Source organism: Oikopleura dioica, chromosome PAR, assembly GCF_907165135.1.
Source record: "Oikopleura dioica chromosome PAR, OKI2018_I68_1.0, whole genome shotgun sequence".
In the NCBI taxonomy this organism is placed as follows: Eukaryota; Metazoa; Chordata; class Appendicularia; order Copelata; family Oikopleuridae; genus Oikopleura; species Oikopleura dioica.
The window spans coordinates 5,212,288-5,227,116 of NC_137293.1; the positions used below are offsets into that span (position 1 = coordinate 5,212,288).

Here is a 14,829-nt window from a genome sequence, read left to right on the forward strand (position 1 = left end):
ACTCGGAGAGTCATTAAAATCGGTTGACTCTGGGAATCGTGTGGCGAATGGATTTGAATAATTTTTGAATATCAAAATAAAATTAACAAAATTGAGTTTTTCTTTGAATCAAGTTCAATTATTGTACGATAAAATAAACATTCCATATGCGTTTCAAAGTAAACTTGTCTTATTTTCCGCATCAATTATCGAATTCAAGGTCAAGAATAATCAAGTAAAGATGGTGATATTAGTGCATTTATCGGTAAATCGAATCCGTTGCCAGCAGAATTGGTAAATACGGTATCTCATTGATAGTCTTCCGGGTCTTATTCCGGACTCTTTATAATTGGCTTGTTTTGCATGAAACTGACTAAAATTTCCGAGTCTGTTTCAAAATGGACGCGTCGAAAAACGAGGACATAGCTCCTGTAAAATGGAGCAAGAAGAGAAAGATTGGATTTTGGGCTTCGGTTATTTGTATGTTTTGTTGATAAATTCTTGCTTTTTTAAGTTTTTAGTCGTTCTTTGTTGTACCATCGGCGCCATTCTTCCTCCAATTTTAACTCGATCTTCAAAAACAACGCCGTCGACCACGACAACAACTCCATCGACGACAACAACTTCAAAAACTACGATTTCGACTTCAAAAACAACAACAACGATGCAGACCTCTCAAAGCACTGAAAAAACAAAAACAACGAAAGAAGATACGACAACCATGATAACCACTGAAGAATCAAAAACAACAGCAATAAATTCTCCACCACAAAAATTCGGACACATTTGCAAGGATTATGATGGCGATGGTTGTAATGGGGTAATCTGCATTGGCTAAAAATTTCAAATCTCATGCGAATCAATTTTAGAGATATATGACTTATTATGATGGATATCTTTATGCCGATAATGATGCTTTGATGCGCAATGCATCTGTTGTCCTATTAGACAATGAACATGTCAAATTTGGAATAGTCGACCCTGAATATGATAATATCTATTATGCCTACCGTTTTAATGGGTACGAAGATGGTGCTTATATAGAAACGGATACTAATGACCATGGTGAAATGTCTACATGGAAAATCGTCTACCACCAAGCATTGGTTTATATTCACAAAATCTCAATAATCCTTATATTTCAAGAAAAAATATATTTAAGCTGAAAAGTAATGTAACATAACTAATATTCCTTAGTTAGAAATCCTTACTCTTATTATATAAGAAAAACCTTTCGAAAGATGGAATAAGCTTCTATATTTTCGATGTGGAAGAAGAGTATGGCCTGTTTGATCCTGCAGGAGATGAAATGGCGAAACTAAGGCTCTATAGTAACAATGAAAAGTACGCTCGCTGGGTTTTTGTTGAATTGTCGGACTAGCGCTGTTTTTGCAATAAATTCTCTATATACTGCTGTTGACATATATGACCCAATAAATGAAAATTATTTTTGTTTAAAAAATTTCTAAACGCTCAGAATAAATGCTTGTTAACGCGTTATCTAAAAACAAAATTCTCTAGTCTACCTCGGCTTCTATAAGTGGCACCTTGAATGGGCGGCGTTAGGGATGTTTTGGAAAGATTGGACGGCTAAGGGTTAACCGCAGCTACCGTTGGAAAACATTGCGTGAACTGAAAATGTACGTTGCGGCGGGAGGGACGAAGAGAAGCTCAAATTGGGAAGCTAGCGACTTCCGCAACGCTAGTTCGGAAAAAAATGATAACGAAAATAAGAAGGGCCTTACAGACAGAAACTTTCGCTTTCGCAACTTCAGTTTTGAGAAAAATTTTTAATCTCCAGTTTTAAGTTCATGCGATTCTGGCATCTTTTATTGATAAGGAGGATGATGGAAGTATTTCAAGAGCTGATAAGAGAGCGATCGTATCAGTAGCACTATCGGGATCATTTCAAGCACCTGCTGCGCGAAAAAACGGTTACTAAACGATCCTTGCGGTTTTTAAATAAGGCAAGCATTATTCCCTTTTTTGAAACCGAAAGTGTCGATTAGAAAAAGTTTCGGTGATCCCCTTAGATCAGCAAGATGTTGTTATTGATGGGCGAAAACGGAGCTGTGGAGGGATAGAATGTGATATCATTGTTAGTCTGGGCAACTTTGCATGGCGGGCATTGGCCAAGTTCTCGGTGAACTGAGATTTCTTCAAAAAAAGGGTTGAAAAGTGCAAAAGATCGCTGCGAACAGGATTCGAACCTGCGCGGGGAGACCCCAAGAGATTTCTAATCTCTCGCCTTAACCACTCGGCCATCGCAGCTGCGAGCATTTGGCGCTAGAATTGCGACAGTATCGGTCGTGATTTTACGCTTTCGATTTTAGAACAAGAAGAAAGGTCAGGCAGTAATCTGTTGAGCGAATGAAACTCGCAGCGGAACAGGAAGAAACTGGTCACGTGAGTTGGCCGAGGCGCAATAAGCTTCTGGGTAAGCTGCGGTCTACCCGCCGCAAGAGGTATTCTTTAGGCTCAACTCAAATGCAAAACTCGCTCTCTTGAGCTAATTTGGTCAGAAGCAATTATCGGAAGGACATTTTATGTGGCCACCAGCCGCTTTTCTGTTTCACTCCACCTTTTATGAGTGAATATCTTTATTCGAGATTTGCTCAAAAGAATAACACGGTGATGCCCTTATTTTTAATATAAAAGTCCCCATTTTAAGGGGCAAGACATCATTAATCGTGGTTTTCGAGATAATTTTTCGGGTAGAAATATTTGCTCAATGGCCCATTGACAATGGGGACCCCTTAATTTTTGAATAAAAACATGGGCATTTCTGCTCAAAAAATTCGCTTATCGATATTCTATCGATTATTCTTACGAAATAACCTCTAAGCCAGCCAAAAAAAAGCCGCTGAAACATTTCCCCCGTGTCAAGTGCCGCCCTCGAATTCAGAATCGTGTGTTTTTCTTCTGTCTGAGAGCTGGGTACAGCCGCGTGAGGATTGTGACTCCAGTAGAGACTCGTCCGGCCCCGGACATAGCGAAACGTTGATAAGGCGTTAGTTGGCTTTTTTGTCCAGCGCATCCGGACGTTTACATGTGAATTAACCAAAAACTGGAGCCCACTCCTTTCCCACAAAGAACAAGAAGATATGCTATTGAAATCAAGAAGCCGCTTGCGGCTTCGAGGGTAACATGAGGAAAAAGCCGCGCTCCGTTAAGGAGTTTAACTGAAAAATAGAGTCTTTCCCCTTTGAATGAGAGTTTTATTCAAAGTACATGATAGATGAGCGGAGGTTGAATAAGCGTTTTCCAAGTTGGCGGTTTGGAAGGGATATCAATAAAAGTTGCATGTCGTGGCTCTCAAGAGACATCCGACGAGCCGCGGAACAGGATCATCCGCGGATAAGACCAAGCGCTGCAATGGCTACGTAACCGCCTGTTCGGAACCCGCTTTTGGCATTCTGATTAACCCTAATCACGACTTTCTATACAGGAAAATAGAAGTAAAATAGAACCATCAAAAGGCTCGTCCACCCTCTGATTTTTCTGATTTTTCACCTGAGTCAGGAACCTGTATCAAAACCTGTGTCAGGGTCAAAAATGAATGCGGCTTTGCGTTTCAGAAAAGCCGCATTGCGGCTTTAAGCGGCCTTTTTCGGACTCTTGTTTGATTTCCGAAAATCTGTTGTCTAGAATACAGTTGCGGGATCGAAATTATACCACTGAACTTCGCTCAATCCTGAACCTATGTAGTAAGCAAAAATTGCCCTGTCAAAAAGTCAACGTGCCTCTAGTAATTATTTTGGCATATCTGATGTACGCGTGTAAGCGGCTCCGCTCCAATGATGTCTCTTTCAGCTTTTAGAAATAAGCGCACTTTTTTGATCAACGCTCGCTCTATCGCCATGTTTTGCGTGGCAGTAATCGCTGTACTTACAGATTAATTACATCAAAACCGCTTCGACCTACCAACTTTCCATTTTCATAATTTATCAATAGTTTGAACTTAATTTGAGTTTTGCTTTGCAGATTTTAGTGTGTGCGGAGGTCTAAAAGTTTCAAAAGCGGATTGAGTACCGTCGACCGTTATCGCCAGCCAGGTGCGGCTCAGGCTTCTTTTAGAAAAAGCTCAATTATTCCACGAGCACTTTCCGAGCGAAACGTGTTCAATACTAGGAACAGACAGTCAAGAGCCAATTGGTAATAAGGAATTAAAATTGAAGAAGAATCTTTATTTTCAAGAAAATTTAAGTTATCAACGAACATAGTTGAAAATGTAAGATTCACAAGAGTTGATTGAATGAAAACATTCCGAATTGCCTGTTCTTTCATCTTCAAATAAATAATAAATCCCATTGCACTTTTTTTTTTGAAAAAATGCATCGAAATTTTCTTTTTATAATCGTCTCATTTTAAATTCTCTTGAAAAGGCAAGGAAAATGCTGCTTTTAAACGAGTTTGATAAAGATCAGCTAGAGTTTTTCAAGAAATTTAGGCCTCTTTTATTTAAATACCCCAGTTTTATTCCATATCAATGATATGAATCTCAAATAAGCGGCAAATAGGCCAGTAGATCCATCTCGGCGTAAGATTTGTTTGCATTCTACTGTAAGAAGCTTTGAAGTCTAATACACTTAGAAATTGTTTTGTTGAATAAAACAGTATCTCCACGAATTCAGTAATGGGATAATTTCGTGCGAAAGAAGCTCAATTTAGTTTTGCAAATTGTTTTGGATCTTTTGTCGCATAAAACGTGAATACGAGAAAGCTCGCATGCGCCAAGAAATTCGTTTTTTCTTTATTCTTGGTCGGCGAGGCGGAAGCTTCTGTGAATTTTTAACTTAGCGCGAGTTCCACAGATATGAATCTTTTTGTCATTTTCAAATGACCTAAGCAACTTTTCTCCTGTTTCCATGACCTTGTAAATAGAATGGTCGTCTCTAGAATTAGTGTTGAAGATGTTGTGGCGACGGTAAAAGTAATCAGTTACAAGTTATGAGTTATTTTGACGACTACCAGTTCGGCGATGGAAATAAAGATCAGTGGGGATCAGCCTTTGATTCTGACTACGGTTTCGGGCAAACCCCTCAGGATACAGCTGTTACAATGCCGCAGGCAGCAGAGACATCGCAGTGGGCTCCTGTCGCTCCCATGAATAATAACACAAGCTCTTCATTCAACACCAATTCTCACTTTTCTCCAGTCCAAGCAGCTCCACTCCAAGCTGCTCCGATCCAAGCTGGTCCAGTGACTCCAGTCCAAGCTTTACCAGCCGCGGCCCCTCAAGAACATGTAGAAATTTATCGAGCGCCGATTTTACGATCTCATGCAGATCTTGTCATCGATCCAGAAATGAAACTTTTGTATAAATTACAAGAGAAATTCAGGAAATCGAACTCAATTTCTTGACCTCGAAAACCGGAATAAAAAATTAAAATCGATTAAAAAGAGCCGAGAAAGGAGCCGACATTCAATTGCGAAAAGAAAGACTCTATCAATTTCTACTGATCATTCAAAGCCGAGATATAAATTTCGGCGATCGTCCGGCCTCGTTTCCTCTAACAGCTGCGAATTTCCGAGAAGCCAGCCCAAGTTTTGTGAGCTACGTTATTGGTGGAGTCCTTCCAGGTAGAATAGCTACTTATGGCTTACGGACTAGAAGTGATCGACGTTCATAAAATCTTTCTTTCAGGCGTTCAACAAGATTTGGCTCCATGCGCTAACTCTTCTTACGATGATCGTCTCTATCAATTTCCGGTAGAAAAAACCTTTTGTGGAGACAAACCAATGTGGGACGAGACAAAGCCTCCTTCAGAAGAAGACATGATGATCATGGAAGTTGTGAGTTAAGGACCCCCCCCATCAAGATGAATTTCGTCAAAATTTTCTTTATTTTTTGGTCTTTTTGGGTTATTTAGACAACGAGGAGAAGTTTTTATGTTGAAAATTTTTTCGCTGCTTTAGAAATTCTTGACGAAAATTGGCTTTAAAAAGTGGAAATTTGCATTATATTTTTTATGAAAATCCTTGGTTTGCTATTTTTTCATTACAATTAAGGGTATACCCATCTAAAAATGCATTTCCATCATAAAAACGGTAAGAAAAACATAATCGAAGGCAGTTTATTAAACAAAAACAGAAAATGGAAATCTGGAAATTTGCCTAATATTCGACTTATAAGTTTTTAAAAGGGGTGTCCTCCTTAAGTTCGTTGACCAAAAACTCTCAAAAGAGGAACGGTCGTAGCTTAGGGCCTTAACTTTATCCTGTAAAAAAATTAAGGGTATACCTCAACTAAAATTCTAAAAAAATCTTTCACTAAGCAACTTTACCTTTAATGGCCTGTATACCCTTGTAAATTTGTAATCGAGAGATCATCATAAGGGGAACGGTTGCAGCCGAGGGTTGGATCTAAAGGTAGCAAGTGAAAATAAGGATCTACCTAAGATAGTTTCTGAGAAAAACTTTCACTAAAAAGGCTCATTTTCACGATTCTTGATGGGGGTCCTTAAAACTCAATTTTTCAAAGAACAGCTTATTTGATATTTTTTAAGACTGGTTGGAGCAAAGAACAACTGTACGCAGGAATGAAGGAGGTCCAAACAGCATGTGAGAAATTTCATGTTTTGATTTTTACTTAAAACCTTAATTCAGTGACCTATCAATACAACGCCTTCATGATCATAAGATGTGCTGCGCCCTTCGTCTTTTTCATATGGCTCATGATGGCTCTCAACGGTAGAGTAAGAACTTAAAAACTGAAGAAACAATTTCACTGAAACATAATGAATTTCATAAATCGTCAGAATAACTCGTCAAAATAAAAAAAATAATGACTTTGATGGATTCCACCTATTATCTCTGCATCGGTTCTCTAGAATTTATTTAAAAATATTATGAAGGTCTTAAAAATCTAGCCAGTTATGAGCCTTTTCGAGGATCACAATGAGAGACGAAATGATCAGTGGTCGTCAGTCGAAACTTATCGAGTAGCACCAATAGAAATTGACGACAATGAAAATATTTTGCACAAAATCCAGAAGAAATTCAGAGCTGACGAGTTTGCCCATCTTCGTTTGCGAAAAGAAAGACTTCGTCAATTTTTACAAATTATTCAAAGCCGCGACATCGAAATGTTCCCTCAAATAGGCAATAAAAAGGGACCACCGAAATTTCCCTTGACTACTGAAAATTTCATAGAAGCATCTTCAAGTTTCGTTGCTTTTGTTATTCATGAGGTTTTTCCAGGTTTATCAATATCAATCTATTTATTTTCAAAATTTTGTAGGTGATCCTGCGAATAACAGTACTTTTCGTATCTCAAATCGGCTTTGTTATCCTGGCTGTTTACTGAGGGTTTGTTGTTGCTGGAATTCGCACGACGACCGACTTTATCAATACCCAGTGAAAGCGACTTTCTGTGGAATAAAATCGGCTTGGGATGAAACAATGCCGCTTTCGGATGAGAATCGGATGATTATGGAAATTGTGAGTTAATTAGTGACTCAAAACTATAGTTTTTCTACATTTCTTTTGGCACAAAATTCACTTTTTCGTTTAGACTGGTTGGAGTAAAGACCAACTATACAATGGAATGACAGAACTTCAAGAAAAAGTAAGGAAAAAAAACTAATGTCTATAAAAATAATTTTAGTCAATAAACGGTTCCGAAATTTCTTGATTCTCCGAATTATTGTCATCCTCGTGCCAACTCTCTATTTGACAGCCATAATCTCGAGCATCATCATAAGAAAGAAAAATATCGAGTCAGAAGAAGAATGAAAAATCACTAGAAGAATATTTGTCATTATTATTTATAATTCATAAAGACTTTGATTGATAAATAAATTCAATTTGTTCGAATTTATTCAAAACAAGCTAGGGCAGATTGAAAAGTACGTTTATTTCTAATTTGAGGATGTGTCAAACACTGCAAATTGGTGGCAAATTACTCTGATACAACCTCAGAAACATGGTGTTCAGAAAGTAAGGGCTGATCGTCTTCGGAAATGTTTTTCTTTGATTTGATCTTGTTTGATGTGTTCATTTCATCGTCATTTGCCAAGTGAGCTAGGTGCACCATCACCATGCTTCCAACTGTGAGCAGAGTGAAGGGAATTAAGGAGACCAGCGCCTAAACGAACAATTAAAAAACGATGGTACACCCTTAATCCCAATTTTAGCCGCTGCTGCGTCTAATTCTTGACCGGTAGGGATTATGAAATGTGTATTTGAATGAATCGCTCTCGGGAGGACTTTTCAAACAATTCTAGCACGTGGCGGAGCAGCTGATCCCCGAGTGACCGCATCCACGTATCTTGAAAGAAACCCCCTCAAAAGTTCGAATTCACCGCAGTTTGAATCTAAAAAACATCTTCTAGAGGACGAAAAACGCTCATTTCTTTACTGCAATTCTTCAAAAGAGCCAGAAAAACGGCTAGAAAAGGCCTAAAAGTAGCCTTTTATATTAGTTTAAGAGAAATTCTAGAGCTTAAATCGCCTTTTACGTCATTTAATGACCAAAAGAAAAGGTTCACTACGCATTTTTTGGTTGAAAGAAAGCCCCGTTGGCCCTCGAAAATTGCGGTTGCCGGATAACGAGTCGCTGCCTCTTAAGTTCCTTCCCAGGATATGACTCGATCGATTTCCGAACCCGAAACCAGAAGGCCTTATGGACCGTTGAGTACCTGAAGGAAAATCATCTGCGCCCAGATTTTTTCGCAGCGGATTTCTCCGAACTCCAGCGCCCAGCAGAAATAGTAGTTGATGATGTACATGACGATGAAGAGGGCGAGGAAGAGTTTTTCTTGCAGCGGTCCTTTTGGTTTTTGAATCGAAAAGGGCAGCACTAGAATTTCGAGTTTCATAGGGTTCCGGAAGGAAAGAAACTTACGCTCAAGAATGAGTCCAGAAATGTGGCAGACGATGTAGAAAAATGGTCCAAAGATGAGATAAGCTGAGGTGGTGTGGCAAAAATTAATAAAGAGTAATTTTGAATTCGTTTACCTTCCTCGATCAGGTCATGAAATAGTACCATTTTACTAAGAAATTATTATTTTTTTCTTCAAGATAGGTAAATGTCATCTATAAATTCAATTGCTTGTGTGATGCTTTGATTTCATTAATTTTTATATTTTAAAAATAGAAATTGATAATTAAAATAATAAAATTCAGGTTTTCAAAAAGAAGTTTATTTTTGAACAATTTCCCACACGTTCAAATGACCTTTTGCGCCGCTCGACAATTACATCTCGGCTCAGAGACGGGATTATCTAACAGTGGCAGAGTGGTCAACAAGGTTAAAACACGTGTGTAGAACACGTGCTTGTCCCCCATGAAGTCACTGACAATAATTCAAGGGGACGTCTAACTGACATCAGGCCCGGGCATATTTCCGCTTTACGACCTTACTACATGCTTCAAGCTTCTTTTCAGAAGCTCCTTTTTTTCTCCTTTTGAGACCCTTAATTTTTCTTTTACGAAATTTTGGAAATTTCTTTCTCCTGAAAAAGGACCGGATAAGGGCCAAAAACTCAACTGCGCAAGATGTTTGGAAAAGGAACAGGGTCCTTTTTCACTCGAAATTCACGTTACTTCTAAATTCTAGTGCTCTTTGGCCATGTTTTTGCCACACGGAATTGAGGGAATTGCAATTAGCTGCCAGAGGTCTTGAACTCGATCGGGGAGGAACCAGTTGGAACAGTAGGCAAGCCAGATGACGAAGGGGAAGAATCGGACGAGGGTCGAATTTTCTCGCCACCAGAAATCAAAGGTGAAGATCCAGGCGATCACAAGAACTAAAATTTTTATCAAATTTCGATTTTTTTGAGAAAATCAACAATGATTTCTAAAACGCTACAGCTTGCTCTTGTTATAGTGAAATTTCTCATCAAGCGTTTTGATTGGTCAATAAACACGATATAGCTCAAATCAAGTGCTCTGATTCGTCAATTCATTTGGCTAATAGCTCTTTGGAAAACTTTTCTATTGGCCAATCAGAGCGCTGAATGAAACATTTCGTTATCGAGAAGAGACTGGGTAGAATTTTTTATCTTGAGATTTTCTGAATATTTGACCCGATTTCTAACTTCCGAAAATCGAGGATGAAATATGGAATAAGAAGGTTCTTACGTGTAGGAAGGAAGGATTAGGTACCTGTAGTGAAACCAAAGAAGAAAATCGGCCACAAGTCTTCACGTTGCGGGAGATCACGATTGCCTGTCTGATAAGCGATAACGCAAGAATGAATGAGGGGCCATAATTCGATAAAGAACGTCCATTGTTTCGTCTGAAGAACTTTTTTTTAGAAATCTTTTCTCAAAAAAAAGGCAAAAAAACTGCCGACTCAAAATTCGAGCAAATCACTGATTTGAAATCAGCCAGATTTGACGAGTATGACAGGCGCGAAGCTATTTAATAAAGTCGGCAATTGCACTTGTTATATTTTGTTGCTTCGTGTTTTCGTTTATTTTGGAAATTGATGTTTATACGAATGTAGAACGGATAAAATGGAGTTTTGAAAACACGGATTAACCATTGAACATAGCATAACGCAAACTAGTTAGCATGAGTTTTAATACTCTTACAGGACTCAAGGTCAAAAACATAAGTTTTCGAGTATTTTCACACATTATACCGGTATTTATGCAGTATTATATGACTCATATAATATGAGTCATATAACATGAGTCATTGACTATGAGTCATAGATTATGAGTCACAGACTATGGCTCATAGACTATGACTCATAATCAATGACTCATCGTTCTCTGTCAATTAAAGGATCTAAATCTATGATGGTGAATTTTAGGCAAACTGATCTTGATTACTATTTTCAACAATTTGTAAGGTCATTTGGTAATTCCCGCTCGCTGTCACATGACTGTCGAAAAAGGGCAAATCTTGTGAATTACTTAAAATTACGAAAACGTGAGTGCGTAGACATAAAGAGATCAGCAGTGGCGACAGGGGTTGATACCCGCGCTTTTCATTTTCAAAACGCGAAAAGTCCTAAATTGCACCCTGCTGGTGACAATTTCAATTTCAAGGTTTTAGAGAACGAAAAAACGAACAAACAGCGTTTTTGTGGTTTTTGAGGCTTGGAAACTCGAGAATACGTACAACGTGCATTTTTGTGTAGATCATCGAACTCTGGAGGAAACACAAGCATCCGTTGGTGAATCCGAGAAAGTGGCCGGGAGTAGATTCCATTGGGTGGTACCTTATTTTGCTGAGGAAGCAGGGGAAGTTCAACGAGGGGGTTACTTACCAGAAAGTGTAGCAGATGCCCCAGAAGATGACGTAGCCATGATATCTGCTGATGAACCACTAGAAAGAAAGAATAAAACCCTGGGCTCGCCAACCTGTGTAGAAAACCTAAGTCAGGGTCCAAAAAGCCGCTACATGGCCTTTTTTTATCGGAGCCGCAAAGTGGCTTTTCTGACCCTGACTCAGATTTCCTTCACAGGTTGTTGAGGAAAGGTTAAACCTGAGTCAGGGTTTGAGAGAACAATGACTCATAGTCTATGACTTTGACATGACTCATAGACTATGACTCATAGTCTATGAGTCATAGACTGTGACAGAATCGAGAAGCCGCTTGCGGCTTCGAGAAAAATAACGGGGAGAAGCCGGACTATGCGCGGCTTATGGCATCTTTCGCTCGAAGCCGCAAGCGGCTTCTCGATTTTCAACTGTTCGAAGTTCGAACAGTAAAAATACTAACAGTACTGCTGTAGAACTGTAAACAGTCTTTGCTGAATTTGAGACGAAGAGATTATTCACGTTTGACTCACCCTTGCAAAGCTCGGTTCGTTTTCACGTAGATCGGGCCAGCCGAATAAGAAACCGCGGTCTGATGTGGGGTCAGCGCGCACTCACGCCAGAAACATGCCCTTTTCGCTGACCCCGAAACGAAAGTGCCAAGTACCAAAATGATGCAGCCCATTAGAATAACAGATGCTAAAAAAGACGGTTATGATTAAGGAGACCCCTCGCCAAACCTGAGTCGGGGTTTTTCAATTAGCTGTTATTAAAGCCGCGCAGCGGCTTTTTAAAAATCGAAGCCGCAATGAGCCCTGACTCAGGTTTTAGCACAGGTTGTAGACAGTAGATTTTGAGCGGTTTTAAGGGTGTCGGAACAATAAATTCATTTCTAAATGATAAAATTGATTGATAGTTGATGCAATATTTGGTAATAACAGTGCACGAAAAAATTAAAATGCGCATTCTCAGACGCCCTTATAGTTTGCTGACAGCATTTTTGAGGCTTTCTCAAAATAATTTTTTGAATATTTTACCTTGAGAAGTCGATTCGGCGACGGTTGGGGCCAGGCCATCATATGAAACTAAATTTCAATCATTTATGAGTCTGTATTATAGAATTTTAAAAGAACATTTTAGACGATTATTTTTCTCGAATAAAATGATTATAAATAATGATAAACGGACAGGAAAAAACGTGTGTAAAACTCGCGTTTTTTATAAATAGTGAAATACCTCAGTTTAGACTTACTGTGGGTGATTACCAAATGAGCAATCACGAAAAACACGTTCGCTGCGGTCAGAAAGTAATTGAAGCTACTCAGCTTGGTTGTAAATTTCGCCTCGACGCCGATATCGCGTCCTTTCGTAACGTTTTGCAATCAGTCCAAAAATTCAAATTAATCAAAAATTAGAAAGATGCGACCCCGGAAAAGACTAAGATTAATTAGCTCTCTAATAAGGGTCTGATCCCCTTATTTGAAGTCAATAAACTCAGTTGTCTTTGACTATTTATGGACAAAAACACTAGCTTTTCTCCATAAATTATAATTTTAAGACCCCCGATTGGTCAAAATTTAAATTTGAATTTTCGACCAATCAGAGGCAAAATTTTCTATCGCGAGATTTTTTCTGTAGGAATCGATTTCAATCTCGAATTTTTTTTCCACAGAAAAGACTTTCGATAACGAAGATTACATCAAGCCCCCTGATTGGCTTCTTTCTACATAAGAAAACTGGCCAATCAGGGGGCGTGATGAAAGAATCTGTTATCCAGAAAAGATGAAATTGCAGATATTTTTGAATTTGAAAATTGAAAAAATTTGAAAAGCCAAAAAAGACGCGTGAAATCTTCAATTGAAAGAAAACTGGCATTCTTGATTTCTTGCACTTTTGATTTTTGGAACTTTGCTTCTAATACTCACCTGTCCAAGGCGCCATAAAATCGAAGAAGCTGAAAAATGTGCGCTTTGAAAAATACTAAAATCGGCCGGATGGGCAATGATGCGCCTTCCGCGAATCAATCCTCCCTCGAATTAGAATTACAAATGCCGGAAAAAAGCGCCGAAATGCAAAACGTTTTTGACCCGAGCCGAATTCCGAGTCTTTAAGTTTCTGAGCGTAGAAGACTCCAGCCCAGACAGTAATTTGATGCATCAAATAAAAAGCCCATGGGATGACATAACTCCAAGCCAATTCTGGTCTGAGCTAAATTTCGGGGCTCCAAAACAACAATTGCCGGAATTCGTGTAAGGGGCAATTATCTGGGGCAGATGGCTTGATAGTATCAGCGGAAAAATTTCGCAAGCAGGGGCCGGAAAGATGACAAGTGTATTTGGTAGCGCAAGCTAGGGCGATTATTTGAAACACGTGTTCGGAGCCCCGTTCCTTCCAGTAGTACCAACGTGTTACACAACCAGGGCCATAGTAACCTCCGCCGGTTAGTTATTTATCATTGGTCCACAATCCCTTTATTCTTTTTTTACACGAATAAAGATATTCTGGACAGAATGATAAAGATCTTATTTTAACCCTTTAGCGCAAAAATGGTCATTTCTGGACTTCTGTGCGCTAAAAGGTTAAAAATGACCATTTTATTTCTTTGGGTATTTTTAACCCCCTAGCGCAAAATGGTCATTTCTGGACTTCTATGCGCTAGGGGGTTAAAAATGACGATTTTATTTCTTTGAATATTTTTTATCCCCTAGCGCTAAATGGGAACAAAATTGTCAGAGTTGGCCAATTTTCGAGCCTCATGCGCCAGGGGGTTAAAAACAGTCCATTTTCATTTCAAAGAAGAAATTCATAACCGGACCTATCTCAGTAGTGTTACACAAGTCGTAGTCCATTTCGCACTCGAGAGGCCCTTGTTCAAATCTTAATGTATTCCTCTTTTGTTTTCTCTAAACATTCTCTGTGGTACCGTTCTCTGCTGTTTTCCTGCCCTGGCTGGTTGTAAACGGTTGGCGATGGAGCGTACCAACCAGCTGCTTCGCCCCATTCCAGCATCGCCCAAAGAAAAGAAAAGCTACGAATGGCTATTTATGGTGATTTTTCTTAAGGGTATCCTACGTGAAAATGATTCCGCCGACAAAGAGCTTTACATCTTCTCTAGCTTCTTCCTCAGCTTTCTTGAATTTCTCGACTTTTTCATACTCAGAATAAATTTTCTTTTTCGACTTGATCGCCATTTTCTACGGCAATGGAGAAAAAGGGGAGTAGGCAAAACTCGATTTGCCGGAAAATTCTCGACAGATGGAAAATTTCTCAGTGTTTTTGAGATAACTTTGTTTTATTTGGATCTTGTAACTTTGAACTATTTTGCGTTTTTTACCGAGAAAACTTAAAATGGAAGAGTTAGATTCTTACTTGTCCATTAGTAATGGACCATTACGCTTTTTTTGTTGCCATTTTTGCCGATATCTTTTCATGCCGCCCAGAAAAACCCCGCGCGGCGGGTTCTTATCTTCTCTGGAGCAAGACACAAAATTTTCTTATCGAGAAATTTTGTACGCTGAGCCGAGTATCTGGCGATAGGATTAGCTTTTGCAGTTCTAAAGCACGTGTTCCCTTATTGTGGGATTCCAGCGTCTTATCATCAGTTGGCTTACAAGGTTAATTTTTGATGGTAAA

The 14,829-nt window shown here is 39.0% G+C and overlaps 4 protein-coding genes and 1 non-coding gene across 5 annotated transcripts; 2 read left to right on the forward strand and 3 right to left on the reverse strand.

Moving 5' to 3' along the window:
• The first annotated feature begins 373 nt into the window (after nt 1–373).
• LOC145704882 (uncharacterized) lies at nt 374–1,074 on the forward strand. The gene is made up of 2 exons (XM_081782346.1): nt 374–459; nt 501–1,074. Exons 1-2 carry the CDS (start codon nt 378–380, stop codon nt 815–817), a joined length of 399 nt encoding a protein of 132 aa, XP_081638472.1. The 5' UTR covers nt 374–377; the 3' UTR covers nt 818–1,074.
• Nucleotides 1,075–2,168: 1,094 nt separating this feature from the next.
• On the reverse strand, nt 2,169–2,250 carry TRNAS-AGA (transfer RNA serine (anticodon AGA)). The gene has a single exon. It is a non-coding gene; the product is annotated as a tRNA-Ser (tRNA).
• Nucleotides 2,251–4,929: 2,679 nt separating this feature from the next.
• On the forward strand, nt 4,930–6,745 carry LOC145704315 (uncharacterized). Its single transcript, XM_081781765.1, has 5 exons — nt 4,930–5,319; nt 5,382–5,562; nt 5,627–5,775; nt 6,489–6,543; nt 6,589–6,745. The coding sequence occupies exons 1-5, from the start codon at nt 4,930–4,932 to the stop codon at nt 6,687–6,689; spliced, it is 876 nt and encodes a 291-aa protein (XP_081637891.1). The 3' UTR covers nt 6,690–6,745.
• Nucleotides 6,746–7,792: 1,047 nt separating this feature from the next.
• On the reverse strand, nt 7,793–12,557 carry LOC145703141 (uncharacterized). The gene is made up of 11 exons (XM_081780457.1): nt 12,449–12,557; nt 12,234–12,281; nt 11,848–11,895; nt 11,730–11,788; nt 11,204–11,262; nt 11,056–11,155; nt 10,090–10,222; nt 9,578–9,731; nt 8,828–8,895; nt 8,622–8,782; nt 7,793–8,068 (listed from the first exon to the last, which is right to left on the reverse strand). Exons 3-11 carry the CDS (start codon nt 11,879–11,881, stop codon nt 7,883–7,885), a joined length of 954 nt encoding a protein of 317 aa, XP_081636583.1. The 5' UTR covers nt 11,882–11,895; nt 12,234–12,281; nt 12,449–12,557; the 3' UTR covers nt 7,793–7,882.
• An 847-nt stretch (nt 12,558–13,404) lies between these two features.
• On the reverse strand, nt 13,405–14,388 carry LOC145701426 (uncharacterized). The gene is made up of 4 exons (XM_081778647.1): nt 14,269–14,388; nt 14,120–14,224; nt 14,012–14,073; nt 13,405–13,628 (listed from the first exon to the last, which is right to left on the reverse strand). Exons 1-4 carry the CDS (start codon nt 14,385–14,387, stop codon nt 13,405–13,407), a joined length of 510 nt encoding a protein of 169 aa, XP_081634773.1. The 5' UTR covers nt 14,388.
• Nucleotides 14,389–14,829: the final 441 nt, after the last annotated feature.

Excerpts from the sequence above, each read along its gene's own strand:
- LOC145701426 (XM_081778647.1), bottom strand. The coding sequence starts at position 14,387 with ATGGCGATCAAGTCGAAAAAGAAAATTTATTCTGAGTATGAAAAAGTC. Across the intron at positions 14,074-14,119 it reads CAGGAAAACAGCAGAGAACG|ATTTGAACAAGGGCCTCTCG; the intron begins GTACCACAGAGA and ends GAATACATTAAG. Across the intron at positions 13,629-14,011 it reads GTGTAACACTACTGAGATAG|GTTACTATGGCCCTGGTTGT; the intron begins GTCCGGTTATGA and ends TAACCGGCGGAG.
- LOC145703141 (XM_081780457.1), bottom strand. The coding sequence starts at position 11,881 with ATGGGCTGCATCATTTTGGTACTTGGCACTTTCG. Across the intron at positions 11,789-11,847 it reads TTTGGTACTTGGCACTTTCG|ACCGCGGTTTCTTATTCGGC; the intron begins TTTCGGGGTCAG and ends ACCCCACATCAG. Across the intron at positions 11,156-11,203 it reads GGCATCTGCTACACTTTCTG|GTACCACCCAATGGAATCTA; the intron begins GTAAGTAACCCC and ends CAGCAAAATAAG.
- LOC145704315 (XM_081781765.1), top strand. The coding sequence starts at position 4,930 with ATGAGTTATTTTGACGACTACCAGTTCGGCGATGGAAATAAAGATCAG. Across the intron at positions 5,776-6,488 it reads ACATGATGATCATGGAAGTT|ACTGGTTGGAGCAAAGAACA; the intron begins GTGAGTTAAGGA and ends ATATTTTTTAAG. Across the intron at positions 6,544-6,588 it reads GAAGGAGGTCCAAACAGCAT|TGACCTATCAATACAACGCC; the intron begins GTGAGAAATTTC and ends ACCTTAATTCAG.
- LOC145704882 (XM_081782346.1), top strand. The coding sequence starts at position 378 with ATGGACGCGTCGAAAAACGAGGACATAGCTCCTGTAAAATGGAGCAAG. Across the intron at positions 460-500 it reads ATTTTGGGCTTCGGTTATTT|TCGTTCTTTGTTGTACCATC; the intron begins GTATGTTTTGTT and ends TTAAGTTTTTAG.